Genomic DNA, 23,678 nt, shown 5'->3' with positions numbered 1-23,678 from the left:
GGTGGCTGTTGAGACAGCCCTCTTAAGAAGAGAGGGCATTCCAGAATCGGTTATACCAACCATGTTACGAGCTAGGAAGCCGGTTACGGCAGCTCATTATTACAGAATTTGGCGTGCCTATGTAGGTTGGTGTGAAGCTCGGAAGTTTCCGACATCATCTTTTAAGTTATCCCGTCTTTTGTTATTTCTACAGATGGGGTTAGATGGAGGTCTGAGTTTATCCACACTTAAAGTGCAGATATCGGCGTTGTCCATTTATTTTCATAGTAGATTGGCCCTATTGCCATCGGTTCACACCTTTTATGCAGGGTGTCCTCAGAGTTCAGCCTCCATTCACTCCACCTACTGCGCCATAAGACTTGAATCTGGTTTTTAGATTTCTTACAGTCTTTTTATTATGAACCCTTACAACAAGTGGATATTAAATTTCTCAATTGGGAAAACAATTTTTCTTTTAGCCTTAGCGTCAGCAAGGCGTGTTTCAGATTTGGGTGCTTTGTCGTGCAAGCCACCGTATTTAGTGTTTCATGATGACAGAGCGGAACTCCGGACGAATTCCGCTTTTCTACCAAAGGTAGTGTCATCTTTTCACATCAATCAACCAATAGTAGTTCCTGTGTTACAGGAGACTCTGGTAGGTTGAATGTGGTACGCGCATTACGCATTTATGTATCCCGAACGTCGACCGTTCGTAAGACGGATACGTTGTTTGCTCTCTATGATGCTGCCAAGATGAGTTGGCCAGCTTCTAGGCAGACCTTATCCAGTTGGATTAAACTGACCATACGTCAGGCTTACCTTCATGCTAGGTTACAGCCGCCTACATCCGTAACAGCTCATTCCACACGGGCTGTGGGAACATCATGGGCAGCGAGTCGTGGAGCTTCTACGACACAGCTTTGCCGGGCGGCTACATGGTCTTCGGTGCACACGTTTGTGCGCCTCTACAAGTTTGATACGTTGGCGGCATCAGCATCTAGCTTTGGCCGCCTAGTGTTACAGGTGCCAAACAGCTCTCCCGCCCACGGGGGAAACTTTGGTATGTCCCAAGAGTACTCCAGTGACCCCTAGTGGATGAAAAAGAAAATAGGATTTTGGTACTTACCAGGTAAATCCTTTTCTTTGAATCCATAGGGGGCACTGGACGCCCACCCAGAGCAGTTTACCTGGTTTGGGGTAGGTTCAGTAGATCTTATGGTAACACATTTTCACCGACTGGTTTAGATTAACAAGTTATGGTGTCAACTGTTTAGTTGTCAGTAATGTTGTGTCAACTTTATTGTTGTCCGTTATGTTATATGTAATTCTACATGGTCAACCTCTCTATCGCTCCTGTTCGGCTCAGTAAAAAACACTGAGGTACTCAGGAATATGGAGGGGAGGTGTAGTTTCAAAATTAATTTATTCAGTGCCTACTTCCTGTGGAAGCCGTCCATATCCCAAGAGTACTCCAGTGCCCCCTATGGATTCAAAGAAAAGGATTTACCTGGTAAGTACCAAAATCCTATTTTTATCCGCTTCCCACCTGTACATCTCACCTAGAACATTTTGATTCGGAGTATCTTATTTATTTAACAGATACTGCATTGAGCGAGTATTTAGGCCTCGGAAGCTGAATCGGTGTCACCCTAAGGAACTCATGGAATGTGCGTTTGATGTGATTACCTCCTCTGGGTGCAGCTACTTGCCGATTGCAGAGACCATCTACACTATATATGAGATTATCCAGGAATTCCCGGCTCTACAGGTACTTTGGTCACTGACTTCTGAGAAATGATTGACGGTTACTTGTCCCAGTATTGCCGTGTGGAGAACTCTGAAGTGAGCGCGTTATCTGAAAATAGGGGCAGAATGTTCTATCCCAAGCAGCTAGCGGCAGAGCCTTGACCAGCGCGGCTACCAATATGTGTGCCATGACTGGCATGGTGATCGGATCCCGTGGCGACCGGGCTGCGCAGCAGGACCAGTCTTTGTGCCCAGTTTTACATTTCAAACATATTTCAAATTTAAGAAACGACCTCACGTGATCTAAAAACATAAAAAAAAATGTTTTACATCCTTTAATTGCAGCACACAGAAGATTTAGAAAAATCACCTACATTAAAAGATAATTTCAAATGTAATACAGGAACACCACCGATAATCCGGCACCCGCGGTTCCAGCATTGTGCCGGATTATCGGTGGTATCAGTGACAGTGGTGTCGGCAGCATCCTGACTCCCCTCTGCAGCCTAATTCTATCCAGTGTGTCTCCTACAGCCTAACTCCGGCCCCGCAACCCAATTCCTCACGCGCAGCCTATCTCCTCGCTGCAGCCAGACTCCCCCACTTACAGCCTATCTATGCCTCCCGTTGCTAATCTGAGACCTCGTGCAGCCTATCTAAACGCCTCCCACCCACAACCTAACTTCCTCCGGCACCTGATGTGTCCGGATTAAAAGAGGTGCCGGACCATCAGATGGCGGATAATCGGTGGTGTACCTGTATTAAGTGTACTTGCGGAAATCTCCTCTAACCACCGGTGAAACACTGCCACAATGGCTTGTGTCATCATGTTATACCGTGAGCTTAAATGATATCTAAGCTCATGTTATTGCATGGTGACACATGAGACCACTTAGTCTGCACTTCCTTACAATATGATTTCAGTAATGAGGATAGGCTTCAAGGGGTGGGGTAAGTGTTACCGGCGCTGGGGATCTCGGCGGTCAGCATACCGACCGTGGGATCCCGACAGCAGAATGCCAGCGGTGGGGGGCGAGCGCAACGAAGCCCCTTGCAGCCCGTGTGTTGCCACAGGTTCCATTCCGGCTGTCGGCATTCCGGTGTCGGTATCTTGACCGCCGGGATCCCGACAGCCGGCAAATTGATTGCCTCCCGTTTTAAGGCCTGTAGCTGTATACTGATCTAGTGCAGTGAAATGAATAAATCTTAGACATGAGTGGTATCTAAATGCGTACTGTGTGGATTTTATTTTCCTTTTTTTTTTTTTAGATTAAAGATTATTTCCAATTAAGGGCTGGGTGCAGGTCTTAATTAATAACCGTAGATATCTATTGCTTTTAAAAATTCCATTAGTGATGATCTTCAAGGCTCTCCTATAATAATATATTCTGTTTCTAGACTGTATGTTCTATTAAAATTGATTACAATTCATAAAGAATGAATCCTCTTAGGGGTTGGTTCAGTTGCTGCTGGTCTCTCATTGACGTCAGTGAGACTGTCCCAGTAGATGGTGACTACGGTGCAATGCGTTTTATGTGTACTTTGATTTTATGACTGCATATAGTTCTGTAGAATGTAATGGTAACGGCCCCTGAGGATAAATGTAGTAGATCCTTATGCTCACAGTCCACACACGTGAATTTGCTCACTCCACAGGAATTGTCATTCAATACGAATCTGTCACAGGATCACTGTTCTTACCTGCACATTACTGAGTGCACCATAGCTTAGTGTCATTACAATGGTTGTTATGCAGGACTCTATATAATGCCCCTTTCACATCGCACAATTAACCTGGTATTTACCCGGTATATTGCCGGGTGGAGGTGCAGTGTGAAAGGGGTAAAGGTCCGATTTCAACCCGGGTTAAAAAAAGGGGTTAACACGGGTTATTACCTGGTGAGATGCGGTGTGAAAGGGTTACCTGGATTGATGCGACCCAAGACCCGTTCCCACTATAGAGAAGGTGGCGTTTGGAGATGATCTGATCTCCAGGTGCCGCCTCCGATGTTGTCAGCGCCGCCTCCTCTCCCCACTTGTGATAGCAACACGACTTGGCATATTGCCTTGTTGGGAAGCCAGTGTGAATGTGTCCAATGCCACCCGTGAAAGACCCGTTTCCAAATCTCTGGTGCGACCCGGCATTCCGATCTGAAAGCGTTATCACTGTCTAAGGACAACCACTTTCTGATTGCTCACTCCCATATTAGACGGTCTCAGAGGCGGTGACATTAATAATATATAGCAATTTGTGGCCCCGGCATGCCGGTATACCTGGAAATACTTACTCAGGTGCCATCCTAGTGGGTGTTTGCCTAACATAGCATATAGGTCATATTGTAGGCCGGGATGCTGAATCTCAGTATGCCGACATTGGCAGCCCGTGTGCTAGAATGCCGGCAGGGGGGCGGCACAACGAAGCCCCTTGCTACAGGTTTTGTTCCCCTGCTATGGGTGCCGTGGACCCACAGAGGGCGAATCGGCTACATCGGCGGGCGCTATGTTAACTGTGTGCGTGTATATATGTGTGTGTGTGTGTGTGTGTGTGTGTGTGTGTGTGTGTATATATATATATATATATATATATATATAATATATATGTGTGTGTGTATATATATATATATATATATATATATATACACACACACACACACACACACACACACACACACACACACACACACACACACACACACAAATTGGTCTTCCTCAGAATTGCCTGAGATAACAAAATCTGGTATTGAAAGTGGGTATGGGTTGTTGGGTCGACTCAACTTAGGTCAACAGTCATTAGGTCGACCACTGAAGGTCGACATGAGATTAGGTCAACAGGGACACTAGGTCGACAGATCAAAAGGTCGACATGGGTTTTTGGACCTTTTTTAGTGTCGTATTCTTCGTAAAGTGACGGGGGACCCCAATTAGCACACCGTGTCCCCTCACATGGCTCGGCTACCGCTGCACTCGGCACAGGTTACCGTTCCCAATTGTACTCCACGTGGATCTTAAAGTATGAAAAAGTCCAAAAATTCAAAAAAATAAATGTGAAAAACACTTGTCGACCTAACGACCGTATCCCTTGAAAGTTTTGCATTCATCAGTAAATGGGAAAGTAGCAGATACTGTGCATCGGTTGCACGGTGGGAGTGGCCACTTTCTGGTTAAACCTAACATTCCACCTACAGTGTGGTAGAAGACACACAGGTGTCCAGGCAGCTGATTGGCTGCATTCTCATGACTATGGGTGCAGCTGCATCCGCGGTGTGTAAGGGGGCCGTGCGCCGCTGTAATATGACACTGCAGCTCTTGTTGCTCTATGTGCGAATTCTAACCGTTCATGTTTCTTTTACCAGGAAAGAAATTACAGTATTTATTTAAACCACACATCTTTATTGAAAGCCATTCTACTTCATTGTGGCGTGCCAGAGGATAAACTCATTCAGGTGTACAATATTCTCTATGATGCTATGGTAAGCCTTTCTCATTGGATGACAATATGGGTTTACCCATGAAACACTGCTCCCAGCCGGTCTAAGGGGAAATGTATCAAAGGAGACTAAAGTGCCAAACAATCAGCTTCTGTCATTTTTAAAACGCGCAGTAAAATGAGGAGATGATTGGTTGGTATTTTATCTCTCTCCACCCGAGATCACTGTATTTATCTAGCTTCAAACTTTGCTAAAATGTCCCCCTGAATCACTGCATGTGTCTAAAGCTTCTGCAGCACTGGTGTGTGTTTTGTAGTTTTATTTTTTCAGTTGGTGGATACTAATCTATACCTGTATACAGTGGCGGATCCAGAATAAAATGACAGGTTGAGCACCATGACTGCACGCGCTCCTGGAAAAGTGGGCGTGGCTTCACAACAAGAGGCGTGGTCTCAAAGGGAGTGCCGTATCTGTATGACAGGAAGAGGGTAATGCCTTGGAGAGGCAGAGGGCAGGGGCAGATGTAGACTTCTCCTATAGGGGGAGGGGCGGTTTTAAAATTAATCTGGACTCCTCCCCCTTCCAGTCCAGTCCGATAGGCCCTAGTGATACACCATACATACACTACTAACACACACTAGTGATACAACATACATGCACTAGTGATACACCATACATACACTAGTAACACACACACACACACACACACACACACACACACACACTAGTGATACACCATACATACACTAGTAACACACTAGTGATACACCATACACTAGTAACATACACACACTACTAGCACACACACAGGCACTAGTGATACACCATACATACACTACTAGCACACACACACACACACACACACACACACACACTAGTGATACACCATACATGCACTACTAACACACACACACACACACACACACACACACACACACGTGATACACCATACATGCACTACTAACACACAGACACTAGTGATACACCACACATACACTAGTAACACACAAACACACACTAGTGATACAGTAGCAACACACAGACACTAGTGATACACCATACACACACTAGTAACACACACACACACACACACACACACACACACACACACACACACACAGACACTAGTGATACACGATACATACACTACTAGCACACACACAGACACTAGTGATACACCTTACACACACTAGTAACACAGACACTAGTGATACACCATACACACACTACTAGCGCACACACACACTAGTGATACACCATACATACACTAGTAACACACACTATTGATACACCATACATGCACTACTAACACACAGACACAGACACTAGTGATACACCTTACACACACACTAGTAACAGACACTAGTGATACACCATACACACACTACTAGCACACACACTAGTGATACACCATACATACACTAGTAACACACACTAGTGATACACCATACATGCACTACTAACACACAGACAGACACTAGTGATACACCATATACACACTAGTAACACACACACACACACACACACACACACACACACACACACACTAGTGATACACCATACATACACTAGTAACACACTAGTGATACACCATACACTAGTAACACACACACACTAGTAATACACCATACACACACTAGTGAAACACCATACACACACTACTAGCACACACACAGGCACTAGTGATACACCATACATACACTTGTAACACACACTAGTGATACGCCATACATGCACTACTAACACACACACACACACACACACACACACACACACACACACACACACACACACTAGTGATACACCATACACACACTACTAGCACACACACACTAGTGATACACCATACATACACTACTAACACACAGACAGACACTAGTGATACACCATATACACACTAGTAACACACACACACACACACACACACACACACACACACACACACACACACACACACACACACACTAGTGATACACCATACATACACTAGTAACACACTAGTGATACACCATACACTAGTAACACACACAGGCACTAGTGATACACCATACATACACTTGTAACACACACTAGTGATACACCATACACACACTAGTAACACCTACAGACACTAGTGATACACCATACACACACACACACACACACACACACTAGTAACACACATACACTAGTGATACACCATACATACACTACTAGTGCACACTAGTGATACACCATACATGCCCTAACACACAGACACTAGTGATACACCATACATACATACATTAGTAACACACACACACACACACACACACACACACACACACACACACACACACACACACGTGATACACCATACATACATACATTAGTAACACACACACACACTAGTGATACACCATACATACACTAGTAACACACACACACACACACACACACACACACACACACACACACACACACACACACACGTGATACACCATACATACACTACTAGCACACACACAGTGAAACACAGCACACACAACCCCTAGTAACACTCCATGAACCCATGAACCTACAGACACTAGTTATACACCATACATACATACACTACTAACACACACAAACACTAGTGATACACAGCACATACAACCCCCCTAGTAACATTCCATGCACATACAGACACTAGTGATGCACCATACAGTACATACACAATAAAATACTCCCGTCCACCTAGCCCCCCCCCCCCCCCCCCCCTCCTCCATCTGCCATGACGAGTCCCCTGTATTTCCTGCCCTGGCTCTCCCCAGCGCAGCACACTGACCTCTCTCATCACCAGCCTCTCACCTCCTGTTGTCTCCACGCCCCTCACCTGTTGGGCCCCTTTGTATGGAGTCAGCATCCATGCCGATCCTGGTCTGTGCTCCGGGGTAGTCGGACATGGCGGCGGCAGCTCATCTGTGGCTGAAGCCTTCAAGAACAGTGTTGCGCTGCCGCTGGTAGCAGGGGCACACTGTGTGGTCCCACATGATGCCGTCACAGCTGCACTGCCTGAATGTGGCCTACACGGCCAGGTCGCATGCAGCTCCCCCGACCTCTGGCTCTGTTGCCTGCAGGAACAACAAGTGGGTTAGGCTGGGTCAGTGTGTTACGGGAGCCCTCATCCTCCCTGCTGGGTCCGCCACTGGCAGAGAGTGACAGGAGAGTGATAGGGAAAGGTTGATGCTTTGGAGAGGTAGAGGGTGACGAGAGAGAGGGTGATGGGGAGATAGTGACGCATGGTAGAAGCAGTGGCAGTGGGTGACAGGGGGAAACAGTAGGTGACGGAGAGGCAGTGGGACAGCAGTTATCTCTCATGGCTGGCAGCCACATTGCGCTCTCCATTGGGTAGCACCTTCATGCTGCCCCTTTGCTTGAACAGCCCTCAAGCTGTCCCTGATATAGCAGCCGGCTGTAGGCCCTGCTACAATTCACCAGCTGCACCGCCGCCGGAGGACTGACAGGTTGACTGACAGCCAGCAGCAGTTACATAAGTAGTAATGAAATCATATAATAATACAAAAAAAAATCTCCTAAATGACAGGGGAGGCACGTGCCCCCACCCTCCCTTTAATCCACCACTGCCTGTGTATATTCTACAAAGTTAAGGGGTCGTGAGGGATAAATTCGGGACAGTTATCGGTATCAGCGATGGTTTCTTCTCTTGCCCTTGACCACGTGTGCTGCTGGCAAACGTGTTTTCTTCCGTTATGGTTCTAGTAGTGGCAACTTATTTATCGTATGGGCAGAACATGTAGGCAGCACCTGAGTGTATAAGGCACATCGGTAATAGTCTTCCTTATTCACTTATTTTATGGAACCTGGTTACAAACGCTTTCTATATATCTTATCCTTCTGTAAAAATGGTTACATGAAGAAAAGCTGCAGCGTTGTATGTGTATATACATTTCTCTGGAAACTATACCACTTGATAAAACCAATTTTGTTTCCAGGGTTGCTCTCTGCTTTGCTCGTACAAAATGGGTCGCCATGGAAGAGATGTATGATGCTGTGAAAAGAGTGGAGAAGTTGCCCATGGCATTTATCTATTTATCTAGCACCTTCTAGAAGATAATAGCTAGAATCTGATTGGTTGCCATTGGCAACACCTACACTCCTGAAAACTCGCACTTTAGTAAATTTACCCCATAGAGTACAATTGGAACCACTGCAGAGCTCTGTCATATTCTATGCCAAAACAGATAAACCTTCTAGTGATCCAAATGCGAGAGTGAAAAGCACAGAATGAAGCTGGAATGAGAAATGTAAAAACCACAGGACGGTGCAGATTGTAAAAATCATGAGAGGGTGGACAACCCCTATATGTAACATTGCATGTGTTTTTGTTTTTAGATTGAAAAACTTACCAAAAGAGAAGTGGAAGCCAAATTTTGTAACCTCTCCCTCTCGGAGAACAATGTAAGTACATCTGAACACTAAGGGCAGACATTCTCGTCATTGTTACATACCGCAGAATTTAACCATTTCCAGACATCAGACGCCTTTCATCCCTCCGTATCAGCGCGTTATGCCTGATGTCAAGGGTTTCTCCACCCAGAAAGATTTACTCACCCTTTCAGTTTGGTCTTGTGATCCAGGCCCATTTACATTCTTTACCTGTTGGCCGTGTTCCGGCTGCAAGGTGTCCTCACTGTAAGCCGGAGGTTCTCAAACGCGGTCCTCAGGGCACCCCAGCGGTCCAGGTTTTAAGTATATCCATAGCTCAGCTCAGATGATTACATCAAATTCACTGGGGTACGAATTAAGTCACTTGTGGCCAAGCATGGATAATCTTAAAACCTGGACCGTTGGGAGTGCCTTGAGTACCGCGTTTGAGAACCTTTGATGTAAGCTGTTCATATGGCATTAGACGCCACTCCTATATTTGGGCTCAAGTGAGGGCTGTTATTCTGTGTGTTGGGATAAAATATAATTGTATAATGTGCTGTCATATTATACAATATAGTGTAGCTTATTTTCTTCTTCAGGGTTCATAGGTATCCACAGGGATAACCTTGGGGGGGTACGCTCGGTGAAGACCAGGTCAGGCACCGAACAATTAGTGTAGCTTATTATATTGGTCCGTACTGTGATAACACAGAAATGTATGCGGAACCGATTTAGTATAATGTGCAACGCCATAATATGATGCAATGCAATGTTTCCCTTTATCAATGGCAGATCTGTCCTTGTTTTTTAACATATAACTTGATATTCCCCAAAAATATTTTTAACAACTTCAGCCTAGCCCATGGGTTCTTAATTAACTGCGGAAGTAGTTGGCATACCTAAGCACATCTCCTGATACGCTGCCTAAAATCAGACTTAGGACGGCTGCCGCGTCTATGTAGATTAAGGGGTGTATTCAATAAGTGTCGGACCCATTCCTACATGCATTTGTCGGAATGGATCTGACAAGGGCTATTCAATAGAGTGGCCAAATCCGACTGTCTGATTTGGCCCGGCGTCCGTGCAGCTGCTGTGTGTCAGGGCTGTTGTTGATTTTTGAAAAAGACATTGGGGTATATTCAATTAGCAGCGATAACGGACTTTTCGCGCGAAAAAAACGGACTTTTCCCGCGAAACGCAATTACAGCCTATTCAATTTTCCTGGAAAATTTATCGGTGATCATTTTTTCACTAATTTCACTTCACCTACTCTGAAGGTGAAAAGTTGGGAAAAGACACTATTTTAAGGTAAAAATGTTTGGATATGGTACAGAACTCCTGGGACACCCCCCTTAATGACTAATTAGGCACGTTGAGGTTTTTAATTATTTTTAATTGGCCAATAATGACATGTCATTTTTGGGGTGAAAAAGTACAAAGTGATGGAAATTGGGGTTCAAGGTATGGGACAGGTATATTGGGGTGCTTTATGAGTGGGACAGGTGTTTTTAGGCTTGCAGATGGGAGTAATCGGTCTGTTTCCACTTTTTTTTTTAAAGTACCCTAAAATGACCCAAATATATACTTATACCCATTTTCATGTACCCCAAATTTAATGAGAGCATTTATTTTGCTCAAAAAAACTTGCTTTCTATCATTTTTTTGCATTTTTAAAAAAATGCATATAACAGCCATTTCACACAATTTAAGTCCCCAAAAACTCTCTAATACACTTCTCTTCTGTTTTCCTATGTTAGTTTAGCATTTTTTGGGGTACAGGCTGATTTCCCCATTTTCACCTGCACTTTTCACTGCAAGAATTTATCAGGTGAAATTAAATTAAATAGGTCGAAAAACGGAGCGTTTTCGCGGCAATTTTCGCCCGATTGTTGCGAAAAATTTTCGGGTGAAAAATTACCGCGAATTTGCAGATAATTGAATACCCTAGTTTTTCTTAAATAAGCCCTAACATATACGTCACGCCAACCGGCTTCCTTCTCCTCTGCCGCCCTGTGTGATACATCCTGTGCAGCAGCTGCCTCGCTGAGAGCTGCCCGGCGCTGCTGACACTGTGGTGAGAGCGAGGCAGACAGGAAATCAGCGGCTCCGGGCGGCTCTCAGCAAGGCGGCTGCTGCACAGGATGTATATCACACAGGGCGGCAGGGGAGAAGGAAGCCGGTTGGCGTGACGTATATGTTAGGGCTTATTTAAGAAAATGTATTTTTCAAAAATCAATAACATCCCTGACACTAACTTCATATATTCAATAGCTGTCGGGTCCTTTCTCACGGAAAGGACCCGACAGCACTTTATTCAATGCTGGGCTAAATCTGACAGGTTTGGCCTGATCCTGACAGTGTCAATCCAACTTCAGATTGACATTGTTGGAAACGGGGCTAAAACCTGTCGGGTTTGGCCCCGCTTCCGACAGCCGCCGATCCACGTGTATTCCGACAGTCTTCCGACAAACTGCTGGTAATGAATAGGTCGGAACCCCTTCCAATCACAATCATTCGGAAGCTACCCTCTTTCCGACAAGACGCCAGCTTCCGACTCTTATTGAATGCACCCCTATATATCTTGACTGTCCTAATTCTTCATCAGCGATGGGTTTCTGTTCTCTTTTACTGCTCTGATTTCAGTTTCAGTTGAATCGCCTTTATAAGTTTATTGAGCAGAAGGGAGACCTTCAGGAACTGGAACCAATGATGGCCATACTGACCAAGCAGAAATCAGGAGTTGGTGTGTTGGCCAAACAAGGCCTGAAAGACCTGGAGGAAGTTATCGAACTAGTCAAGAGAATGAGCGTAAAACTTCAGGTTAGAATTTAGTTTTTAAGGAGCCTATAAAAAAAAACCTTTTACTTTCCTGAGACAATGCACCTGGGGCCTGATTCTGCAGAAGACATCGGTTGATTGACCATTTGCAGCCATCTAGGGACGGCGGTGGCCTACATTTCCCAAGGAAGCAGCCGCAATGGTCACTCCAACCACATCTTAATCAGGCCTCTGAGGCAAAGTTGAATGGCAAGTGTCTGCAACAGATTCCTTAATGCAAGTAGATAAAATAACACTTATACACCGGTATGCAGTGTTGCATATTGCTGTGCGTCTGCCCCCTAGCTATATGCTTGTCTTGATAGTAATCATTCTTCTCTCTGAGCACTGGTTCCAGCCTATACTCGTTGAAAAAGATACTCCAGGAAACAGGCATATTCACGCTTTAGTCCAACTCTGTATTACCCCTAGGACAACCCAGTCGCACCTCTTTAGTTGTAAATGGTGATGCACCGGAATCGCGTAGAACTCTGCGTCACTTGGGCGTCCGTATGCTCGTCTCCGGAGCATAAGCAGTGCAAAAACACACAGATATGCTCCGCCAAGATGCGTACATTCAACTCTGCATCAGCTTCATTACAGCTGCTTCTCTTCCAGGGCACTGGTGAAGCATTTCCCAGAATGCAATGTCATTTTGTGCGCATAAGCGTGTGCGGCAGATGGCTTGGGTAGAGCAGTGGTTATCGCCAGAATAGGGGACCTTTTTGTACCGACAAACAATAGGCCTGCATTAACTCACTATTGACACATTAGGTTTTGGAACTTCGACTACAGAACCAGGACAACCAAGTAATATTTAGTATGGAAGTATTGTTTCACTAAATGATTCTTTTTACATTCCACATGTTGGGGATTTCAGGCTCTTTTTAAACTTGTCCTTCATCGTCTGGTCCCTGTAGAAAAATTCAGTATGTCGTCCAGTGGTCAAAGCCTCATTGCATATATTTTCCAGTCTCCTCATCTCCTGAAGCTATATATAGCGGCCCGTTTCAAAAGCATGCGTTTCATTAATTAGGTGGTTGTGAACTTCGGCCTTGTGTACAAGATGCAGCAGCACAATGGGATTGTGTTTCAGTTTGTCGCGTTCATCAAACGCCGGCAGAGGACCGTCCCCGACATTCTGGCAGCTGGCGGGAGATACGACCATCTGGTAAGTCCCGGGTGTAATGGGGCATTATCACAGGCTTGGACAGTGAGTGCAGCTGCTGAGAAAATTGTCGCTTGTCTTATCCGGAGCAGCACAGAAGACATTAGGGCATGTGGTTATTATCATTAGCGTCTTTACCCCTCAATTATTCACTAAGCTCCACAGACTAGATTGAACAAGCCCTATAGGAAAGAGGAACAGGACAAAATAGTGACAACAGATTGTTATTTCCTGAACAGGACAATGTTGGCATAATTTCTCCCTCCCCTCCCCCACTCTACTGTACCAGGCCCACCCAGCGTTTTTGTTTTGATGTGAATGTGTTGCATCGAACTCCTATTTTACAGTGGAATACCGATTTTTATTGCCATGTACATATTTCACATTTATGGCATATTACCACAAGCCACCTTGGATACTGATTTCAATTATTTGCTATATGTTACGTCACGCTTACCATGGTTTATTACATGATGATTGAGCGTTGCACTCTATGATTTTATTCGGGTTCCGTTTTTACTTTACAAAGAGAATAACGTGCTTCTCCTATTGGTCCCAGAGAAGATCAGTCAGTGCTCCCTGTGCCGCCCCGCCCCCTGAGCGCAGGATGTGGCACGGGGGGGGGGGGGGGGGGGAGAGCCTCTAGCACTGGGGAATGCAGCCTGAGGATGCTCCAAGTGGCTTTACAGACTGCAGGGTGCCTGCATTGAGCGTCCAAAGGCGTGGCACAGCAGCAGCAATACTGGCTAGAGCAGTGATGGCTAACCTTGGCACTCCAGCTGTTGTTGAACTACACATCCCAGCATGCACTGCTACAGTTTAGCTACTTGACCATGCTAAGACTGATGCAGAGCATGCTGGGATGTGTAGTTCAACAACAGCTGGAGTGTCAAGGTTAGCCATCACTGAGCTAGAGGAAGCTGTTCCCAGTACCCTGCTAGCCCATTTGGGCTGTGCAGAAAGGTAACACGGCGGCCGGTTATTGTGATCGGCAAACGACGGTGGCGTCATTGTCTTCAATGGGATAATTGTCGGCTACTGCTCTCGTGATTAAGTCAGGGTAGTAATATCCGTATCACTGTATCCAGCTGTACTGAAATGGTTTCTCATTATTTGAGCGTGCCTTGTTTTGTGTTCAGATTTCAGTGTTTAGAGGACCTCAGACTGGATCCAGTATTCTGCCCTGCGCTGTTGGCGTTAGTATTGCGATAGACAAGATCTCTGCTGCGCTTTCCAGTGCTGATGACAACGTAAGTGTCCAGTGAATATAGCAGAATGTAATAATTTTATCTTTTATTATAGACATAGATTTACCACAAATGCTGTCTCTAAGCCGCAATATTATAAAAGGTTGTTTTTTTTTTGTTTTGTTTTTTTAATTTGTAAATCAAAATTATATATGATGTTTTAATCTTTTTGGGTCATTTTCTAGCGGTTGGTGCCATCACCCAAAATTGTATTCCTTAATCACATTGCATTTTATTCCTCCTGACAGAATATTTACATTGTTTTGACCGCTGGCAATAACCTCTTGTTAGGGTTGGGAAACACCACTTTTACTGTGGCAGCAATGCAATCCTCACATATTAAAAGCTCTGCGCAGATAGGGGGTCATTCCGAGTTGATCGCTCACTAGCTAGTTTTAGCAGCCGTGCAAACGCTATGCTGCCGCCCACTGGGAGTGTATGTTAGCTTACCAGAAGTGCGAACGGTTGTATCGCAGAGCGCCTGCAAAAAAATGTTTGTGTAGTTTCAGAGTAGCTCAAAACCTACTCAGCGCTTGTGATCACTTCAGACTATTCAGTTCCGGATTTGACGTAACAAAGCCGCCCAGCCACACCTGCGTTTTTCCTGGCACGCCTGCGTTTTTCCGCACGCTTCCTGAAAACGGTCAGTTGCCACTCAGAAACGCCCACTTCATGTCAATCACTCTGCGGCAAGCAGTGTGACTGAAATGCATCGATAGACCCTGTGCAAAACTACATCGTTCGTTGTGCCCATACGTCGCGCGTGCGCATTGCGCTGCATACGCATGCGCAGAACTGCCGTTTTTTAGCCTGATCGCTGCGAACAAATTTAGCTAGTGATCATCTCGGAATGACCCCCATAGAACGTTGTCTGTTTTTGAAGGCAACGACAAGGTTGAAGGGCGCAGTGAAATTGTCCTTGTACTTCTACCTTTGCAGCCAGTGTGAGGAGCACCGTGACCGACAGCAGGAACAGAGGTGATTCCAGGAAGGAGGGATTATCATATAAACCTGAGCTCTTATTGTATTTCTTGTATTTTTCATTATGGATACACGCATAATCCAGTTTTATACAAAAAAGTTCATCAGATCCCCCCCCCTTCCCCATAACATAAATTTTCCAAAAATGTTATTTGCTCCAAAACACATAAAAACAAGTTACGGCTCCTACAAAAATGTGTTAAGGAACTTTTCTGTGAGATGGTACATTACTTCTCCCAATTACATACATATAAAACCTGCAGTTAGTATTTTTTTCTTAATTCCAGGTCAGCAGCTGTGACCTCCTTGTTGTAAGTGCTGGGCAAATGTCTGTGAACAGGGCCATTGGTATCATTCAGAAGTTGTGGGCTGCCGGCATCACTGCAGAGATCATGTATGACTGGTCAGAGGTAAGGGTCAGCCATTTTGCTAACAGGAGTATGAGGTAACGTCTAATGCTTGCTAACATGCAAGAACACGAACATTTTATTTTTTTATAAAAATCTGTGTTCGTGCAACTAAACTAACTAAAGTTATTATATCCATATGACGACAGTTTAGCATTGCATGAATTAGAGATGAGCGGGTTCGGTTTTACTCCGATCTCAGAACGGCATTTTATTGCCTCACGGTTGTCACGTTTTGGATAGCCAATAATAAAAATCTGGATAAAACCGAACTGGCGTTTATTATGGCGTTAAATCCGAACCCGCTCGTCTCTAGTATATTATAAAAAGATGTTCACATCTGCTTCTTACACCATGGTGGTCATTCCGAGTTGTTTGCTCGCTAGCAGTTTTTAGCAGCCATGCAAACGCTATGCCGCCGCCCTCTGGGAGTGTATTTTAGCTTAGCAGAAGTGCGAACGAAAGGATCGCAGAGCGACTATAAAATAATTTTGTGCAGTTTCAGAGTAGCTTTAGACCTACTCAGCGCTTGCGATCACTTCAGCCCATTCAGTTCCGGATTTGATGTCACAAACCTGCCCAGCGTTCGCCCAGCCACGCTTGCATTTTTCCTGGCACGCCTGAAAACGGTCAGTTGACACCCAGAAACGCCCACTTCCTGTCAATCACTTTGCGGCCACCAGTGCGACTGAAAAGCTTCGTTAGACCTTGTGTGAAACTACATAGTTCGTTGTAAAGTACGACGCGCGTGCTCATTGCGCCGCATGCGCAGAAGTGGCGTTTTTTTGGCTGATCGCTGCGCGGCGAACGAAAGCAGCTAGCGAACAACTCTGAATGACCCCCCATGTCCGTTCATTCCTACAAATCTCTGCCTGCTGGAAATCATTGGTAACGATGATTTTATAAACCTGTATAAACATGTCACAACGTATGTCTAATGTCTATAACCTTCTGTTATTTCTTTAGTCACAAGATGAACTGCAGGAATATTGCAGGGTATCCGGTATCACACTAGCTGCTATTGTCTCTGATAAAGAAGGAAATCACGTCAAGGTAAATCTCAGCAATGTCTAATACTCTTCTGGTAATGTATGGCATTATGAAGATAGAGGACGCTTAAGTGCCACACGTCTTACTGTAGATTAAGAGGGACAATTGACCTCTAGATAAAATGGATCAGTTAATCACACGCAGGGCAGGCAGACAGAGGGGGAGAAGTATCAAACCTAATCTCATGAATCTGGTTCTATCTCTAAATGGGTGTGGTATGGAAGGTCGATAGTAACTAGGTCGACAGGGTCTCTAGGTCGACAGGTCAAAAGGTCGACATGAGTTTTTTTTAGGTGTCGTTTCTCCATGAAGTGACCGGGAACCCCAATTAGTGCTCCACTACCGCTGCATTTGGCACAGGTTACTATTCCCAATCATAATCCACGTGGATCGTAAAGTATGAAAAAGTAAGAAAAAAAAAACCCTCCTGTCGACCTAGTTACTGTCAACCAATAGCGGTCAATCTAGTTACTGTCGACCTAGAGACCGGATCCCCTCTAAATAACATATTCCACATCGGTGATAGGTTTGAAATGTGAACATTCTTTTAAAACAGATGATGTAAACGATGATGTAGCTTTATTGTGTCTAAAGGAAAAGTCGGCCTAATATAAATCTGTGCTATTACCACCACTCCCCCACGTGAAGTACAGTGGTAAGGATCCATGCTCAGAACCTATGTGACTTGAGTGATACTTGCCCCCACATACACTAGTATCTGTTACTTCAACTGGGAGGTTTCATAGTAATCAGGATGGCAGTGCGGCTGATGGGACAACCGCTGTAGATTCTCCATCTCGCTTCATCGTCCATCGCTAAACGTCCTCCGGTTGCTCTAAAACGTTTCATAGCCGTTAGGTTGGGAGTGTCCACCAGATCACCCTATTACTTGGGAAGAGGGTTTTTATTCTGGTAACACTACACCCATTAGCCATCAAATTAAAACCACTAACTGGTGAAGTGAATACAATTGTTTGTCTGGTTACAGGGGCACCTGTCAAGGGATGGGATGTATTAGGCAGTAAGTGAACACTCACTTCTTGAAGTTGATGTGTTGGAAGCAGGAAAATGGGCAAGCGTAAGGATCTGAGTGACTGACAGAGGCTAGATTGTGATGGCTAGAAGACGGGATCAGAGCATCTCCAAATCGGCAGGTCTTTTGGAGGTGTTCCCGGTATGCAGTAATACCTACCAAAAGTGGTCCAAGGAAGTTCAGCGGGTGCACCAGCAACAGGGTCATGGGTGCCCAGGGCTCACTGATGCACATGAGGAGTGAAGGCTAGCTCATTTGGTCCTGTCTAACAGAAGAGATACTGTTGGACAAATTGCTTAAAAAGTTAATGCGGGCCATGATGAAAAGAGGTAACAACAAACAATGCAATGTGGCCACAGACTGGTCAGAATGTCCATGCTGACCCCTATCCACCACCAAAAATGCCTACAATGGGTAGATGAACATCCGAATTGGACCATGGAGCAATGGAAGAAGGTGGCCCTATCTGATGAATCACGTTTTCTCTTACATCATGTGGGCGGCCAGGTGCGTGTGTGTCATTTACCTGGGGAAGAGATGGCACCAGGATGTACTATGGCAAAAAGGTAAGCTGGTGGAGACAGCGTTATTCTCTGGGCAATGTTCTGCTGGGGAAGCTTGGGTCCTGGCATTCAGGATGTAGTCAATATCCTGACGCTGAGCATGCCGACTGTCAGAATTCCGGTATCAAAATCCCGACAGTAAGTATTGGGGGTTAGGATTAGGCACTAGACCAGAGTGACAGGATTAGTCTGCAGGAGGGGTGAGTTAGGATTAGGGTTACAATACCAAAATCCGTTGTGATTCCGCTGCCGGGATTCGGACCGTCTGCGTGCTGAGTGCCCAACCCCTGGCATTCATGTGGGTGTTACTTTGACACATACCACTTACCAAAACATTGCTGCAGACCAAGTACACCTCTTTATGGCAGCGGTATTGCCTGATGGCAGCAGGATAACAATACCAGTCACTTTGCAAAAAACATGTTCAGGAATGGTTTGAGGAACATGACAAAGATCAAGGTGTTGACTTGCCTTCACGTTCCCCAGATCTGAATACAATTGGGCATCTGAAAATGTGCAGAAAAAACAAGTCCAAGCCTTTGAAGCCCCACCTCGCAGCTTACAGGACCTAAAGGATTTGCTGCTAACATATTGCTGTTGGGCACCTTTAGAGGTCTTCTGGAGCCTACAAAATGCCTCAATGGGTCAGAGCTGTTTTGGTGGCACGAGGGGTCCCACACAGTATTAGGCACCTGGCAGGTGGTTTTAATGTTATGGCTGATGGGTGTATAGGTTCAATTCAAGTTATTGTAAAAATGGAGCTGAAAGGATTTCTTTCTGTTCACAGAATGATTCAGAAGTGCGTTGTGCTCTTGCAAGCTGCGCTAAATACATGGTATTATTAACACACTGGTTTGTTTCGGGTAAAACAGCTGAAAGCATTTGAGAAGGAAAGGCAGAGTGAGAAAAGGATATTGGAGTCAGATCTGGTAGATCACCTACTTCAAAAGCTGCGGATCAAAGTGCTGGATGAAAGAAATAACAGGTGGGAGATGTACCGAGATATATACTGTGTGTGTGTGTGTGTGTGTAGATGTGTGTGTGTGTGTGTGTGTGTGTGTGTGTATATATATATATATATATATATATATATATATATATATATCAAATGCGTTTATTTTTAAACGTACTATTCTTAGCATTACATGTGAGTGTATGTTTAAGTTTGGGCAAGATTTGGAACTCCACAGTTTTTTGTTTTTAGGAGGGTGGGAGGCATGCAGGAAACTGGGGAGGGCGGGAGACTGGGGAAGGTGGAAGGCGTGCAGGAGACTGGGGAGGGCGGAAGGCGTGTGGGAGACTGGGGAGGGATCGGGGAGGGCGGAAGGCGAGCAGGAGATTGGGGAGTGAGGAAGGCGAGCGGGAGATTGGGGAGGGAGGAGGGCGAGCGGGAGACTGTGGAGGGCGGAAGGCGTGCGGGAGACTGGGGAGGGCGGAAGGCGTGCGGGAGACTGGGGAGGGCGGAAGGTGAGCGGGAGACTGGGGAGGGCGGAAGGCGTGCGGGAGACTGGGGAGGGATTGGGGAGGGCAAAAGGCGTGCGGGAGATTGGGAAGGGAGGCGGGAGATTGGGGCGGGAGATTGGGGAGGGCGAGCGGGAGATTGGGGAGGGCGAAAGGTGAGCGGGAGATTGGGGAGGGCGAAAGGTGAGCGGGAGATTGGGGAGGGCGAAAGGCGAGCGGGAGATTGGGGAGGGCGAAAGGCGAGCGGGAGATTAGGGAGGAAGGCGTGCGGGAGACTGGGGAGTGATTGGGGAGGGTAAAAGGCATGCAGGAGATTGGGGAGGGAGGAGGGCGAGCGGGAGATTGGGGAGGGAGGAGGGCGAGCGGGAGATTGGGGAGGGAGGAGGGCGAGCGAGAGATTGGGGAGGGAGGAGGGCGAGCGGGAGATTGGGGAGGGAGGAGGGCGAGCGGGAGATTGGGGAGGGCGAAGGGCTAGCGGGAGATTGGGGAGGGCGAAAGGCGTGAGTAAGATTGGGGAGGGTGGAAGGCGAGCGGGAGATTGACGAGGGCGGAGGGCGAGCGGGAGATTGGGGAGGGCGGAAGGCGAGCGGGAGATTGGTTAGGGAGGAGGGCGAGCGGGAGATAGGGGAGGGCGAGCGGGAGACTGTGGAGGGCGGAAGGCGAGCGGGAGACTGGGGAGGGCGGAAGGCATGTGGGAGACTGGGGAGGGATTGGGGAGGGCGGAAGGCGAGCAGGAGATTGGGGAGGGAGGAAGGCGAGCGGGAGATTGGGAAGGGAGGCGGGAGATTGGGGCGGGAGATTGGGGAGGGCGAGCGGGAGATTGGGGAGGGCGAAAGGTGAGCGGGAGATTGGGGAGGGCGAAAGGTGAGCGGGAGATTGGGGAGGGCGAAAGGCGAGCGGGAGATTGGGGAGGGCGAAAGGCGAGCGGGAGATTAGGGAGGAAGGCGTGCGGGAGACTGGGGAGTGATTGGGGAGGGTAAAAGGCATGCAGGAGATTGGGGAGGGAGGAGGGCGAGCGGGAGATTGGGGAGGGAGGAGGGCGAGCGGGAGATTGGGGAGGGAGGAGGGCGAGCGAGAGATTGGGGAGGGAGGAGGGCGAGCGGGAGATTGGGGAGGGAGGAGGGCGAGCGGGAGATTGGGGAGGGCGAAGGGCTAGCGGGAGATTGGGGAGGGCGAAAGGCGTGAGTAAGATTGGGGAGGGTGGAAGGCGAGCGGGAGATTGACGAGGGCGGAGGGCGAGCGGGAGATTGGGGAGGGCGGAAGGCGAGCGGGAGATTGGTTAGGGAGGAGGGCGAGCGGGAGATAGGGGAGGGCGAGCGGGAGACTGTGGAGGGCGGAAGGCGAGCGGGAGACTGGGGAGGGCGGAAGGCATGTGGGAGACTGGGGAGGGATTGGGGAGGGCGGAAGGCGAGCAGGAGATTGGGGAGGGAGGAAGGCGAGCGGGAGATTGGGAAGGGAGGCGGGAGATTGGGGCGGGAGATTGGGGAGGGCGAGCGGGAGATTGGGGAGGGCGAAAGGTGAGCGGGAGATTGGGGAGGGCGAAAGGTGAGCGGGAGATTGGGGAGGGCGAAAGGCGAGCGGGAGATTGGGGAGGGCGAAAGGCGAGCGGGAGATTAGGGAGGAAGGCGTGCGGGAGACTGGGGAGTGATTGGGGAGGGTAAAAGGCATGCAGGAGATTGGGGAGGGAGGAGGGCGAGCGGGAGATTGGGGAGGGAGGAGGGCGAGCGGGAGATTGGGGAGGGAGGAGGGCGAGCGAGAGATTGGGGAGGGAGGAGGGCGAGCGGGAGATTGGGGAGGGAGGAGGGCGAGCGGGAGATTGGGGAGGGCGAAGGGCTAGCGGGAGATTGGGGAGGGCGAAAGGCGAGCGGGAGATTAGGGAGGAAGGCGTGCGGGAGACTGGGGAGTGATTGGGGAGGGTAAAAGGCATGCAGGAGATTGGGGAGGGAGGAGGGCGAGCGGGAGATTGGGGAGGGAGGAGGGCGAGCGGGAGATTGGGGAGGGAGGAGGGCGAGCGAGAGATTGGGGAGGGAGGAGGGCGAGCGGGAGATTGGGGAGGGAGGAGGGCGAGCGGGAGATTGGGGAGGGCGAAGGGCTAGCGGGAGATTGGGGAGGGCGAAAGGCGTGAGTAAGATTGGGGAGGGTGGAAGGCGAGCGGGAGATTGACGAGGGCGGAGGGCGAGCGGGAGATTGGGGAGGGCGGAAGGCGAGCGGGAGATTGGTTAGGGAGGAGGGCGAGCGGGAGATTGGGGAGGGAGGAGGGCGAGCGGGAGACTGGAGGGCGGAAGGCGAGCGGGAGACTGGGGAGGGCGGAAGGCATGTGGGAGACTGGGGAGGGATTGGGGAGGGCGGAAGGCGAGCAGGAGATTGGGGAGGGAGGAAGGCGAGCGGGAGATTGGGGAGGGAGGAGGGCGAGCGGGAGACTGGGGAGGGCGGAAGGCGTCCGGGAGACTGGGGAGGGATTGGGGAGGGCGGAAGGCGAGCGGGAGACTGGGGAGGGCGGAAGGCGTGCGGGAGTCTGGGGAGGGATTGGGGAGGGCAAAAGGCGTGCAGGAGATTGGGGAGGGAGGAGGGAGATTGGGGAGGGAGGCGGGAGATTGGGGAGGGCGAGCGGGAGATTGGGGAGGGCGAAAGGTGAGCGGGAGATTGGGGAGGGCGAAAGGTGAGTGGGGAGGGAGGAAGGCGAGCGGGAGATTGGGGAGGGAGGAAGGCAAGCGGGATACTGGGGAGGGCGGAAGGCGTGCGGGAGACTGGGGAGGGTAAAAGGCATGCGAGAGATTGGGGAGGGAGGAGGGCGAGCGGTAGATTGGCGAGGGCGAAGGGCTAGCGGGAGATTGGGGAGGGCGAAAGGCGTGCGTAAGATTGGGGAGGGCGGAAGGTGAGCGGGAGATTGGGGAGGGTGGAAGGCGAGCGGGAGATTGACGAGGGCGAGCGGGAGATTGGGGAGGGCGGAAGGCGAACGGGAGATTGACGAGGGCGGAGGGCGAGCAGGAGATTGGGGAGGGCGGAAGGCGACCGGGAGATTGGTTAGGGAGGAGGGCGAGCGGGAGATTGGGGAGGGCGGAAGGCGAGCGGGAGATTGGGGAGGGCGGAAGGCGAGCGGGAGATTGACGAGGGCGGAGGGTGAGCGGGAGATTGGGGAGGGCGGAAGGCGAGCGGGAGATTGGTTAGAGCGGGAGATTGGGGAGGGCGGAAGGCGAGCGGGAGATTGACGAGGGCGGAGGGCGAGTGGGAGATTGGGGCGGAAGGCGAGCGGGAGATTGGTTAGGGAGGAGGGCGACCGGGAGATTGGGGAGGGCGGGAGATTGGGGAGGGCGAAAGGTAGATTGGGGAAGGCGGTTGGTGAGCGGGAGATTGGGGAAGGCGGTTGGTGAGCAGGAAGGTTAGAAACACTCCGAATTTTTAAACATTC

The 23,678-nt window shown here is 48.4% G+C and overlaps 1 protein-coding gene across 2 annotated transcripts in view; it reads left to right on the top strand.

The window, feature by feature from the left end:
• The window catches only part of EIF2AK4 (eukaryotic translation initiation factor 2 alpha kinase 4), a 134,521-nt gene that overhangs the window by 90,093 nt on the left and 20,750 nt on the right, over positions 1–23,678 (top strand). For both annotated transcript variants that reach the window (XM_063947196.1, XM_063947197.1), the window contains 9 exons: positions 1,579–1,747; positions 5,079–5,195; positions 9,507–9,572; positions 12,186–12,362; positions 13,396–13,530; positions 14,667–14,777; positions 16,043–16,165; positions 17,129–17,215; positions 19,681–19,793. In XM_063947196.1, coding sequence (XP_063803266.1) covers positions 1,579–1,747; positions 5,079–5,195; positions 9,507–9,572; positions 12,186–12,362; positions 13,396–13,530; positions 14,667–14,777; positions 16,043–16,165; positions 17,129–17,215; positions 19,681–19,793 — 1,098 coding nt within the window. The remainder of the gene's footprint in view (positions 1–1,578; positions 1,748–5,078; positions 5,196–9,506; positions 9,573–12,185; positions 12,363–13,395; positions 13,531–14,666; positions 14,778–16,042; positions 16,166–17,128; positions 17,216–19,680; positions 19,794–23,678) is intronic.

The sequence above is a fragment of the Pseudophryne corroboree genome, chromosome 12, assembly GCF_028390025.1.
Source record: "Pseudophryne corroboree isolate aPseCor3 chromosome 12, aPseCor3.hap2, whole genome shotgun sequence".
In the NCBI taxonomy this organism is placed as follows: domain Eukaryota; kingdom Metazoa; phylum Chordata; class Amphibia; order Anura; family Myobatrachidae; genus Pseudophryne; species Pseudophryne corroboree.
Note: the sequence above shows the minus strand (reverse complement) of the source record. Positions and strands in the feature narration are given on the sequence as shown.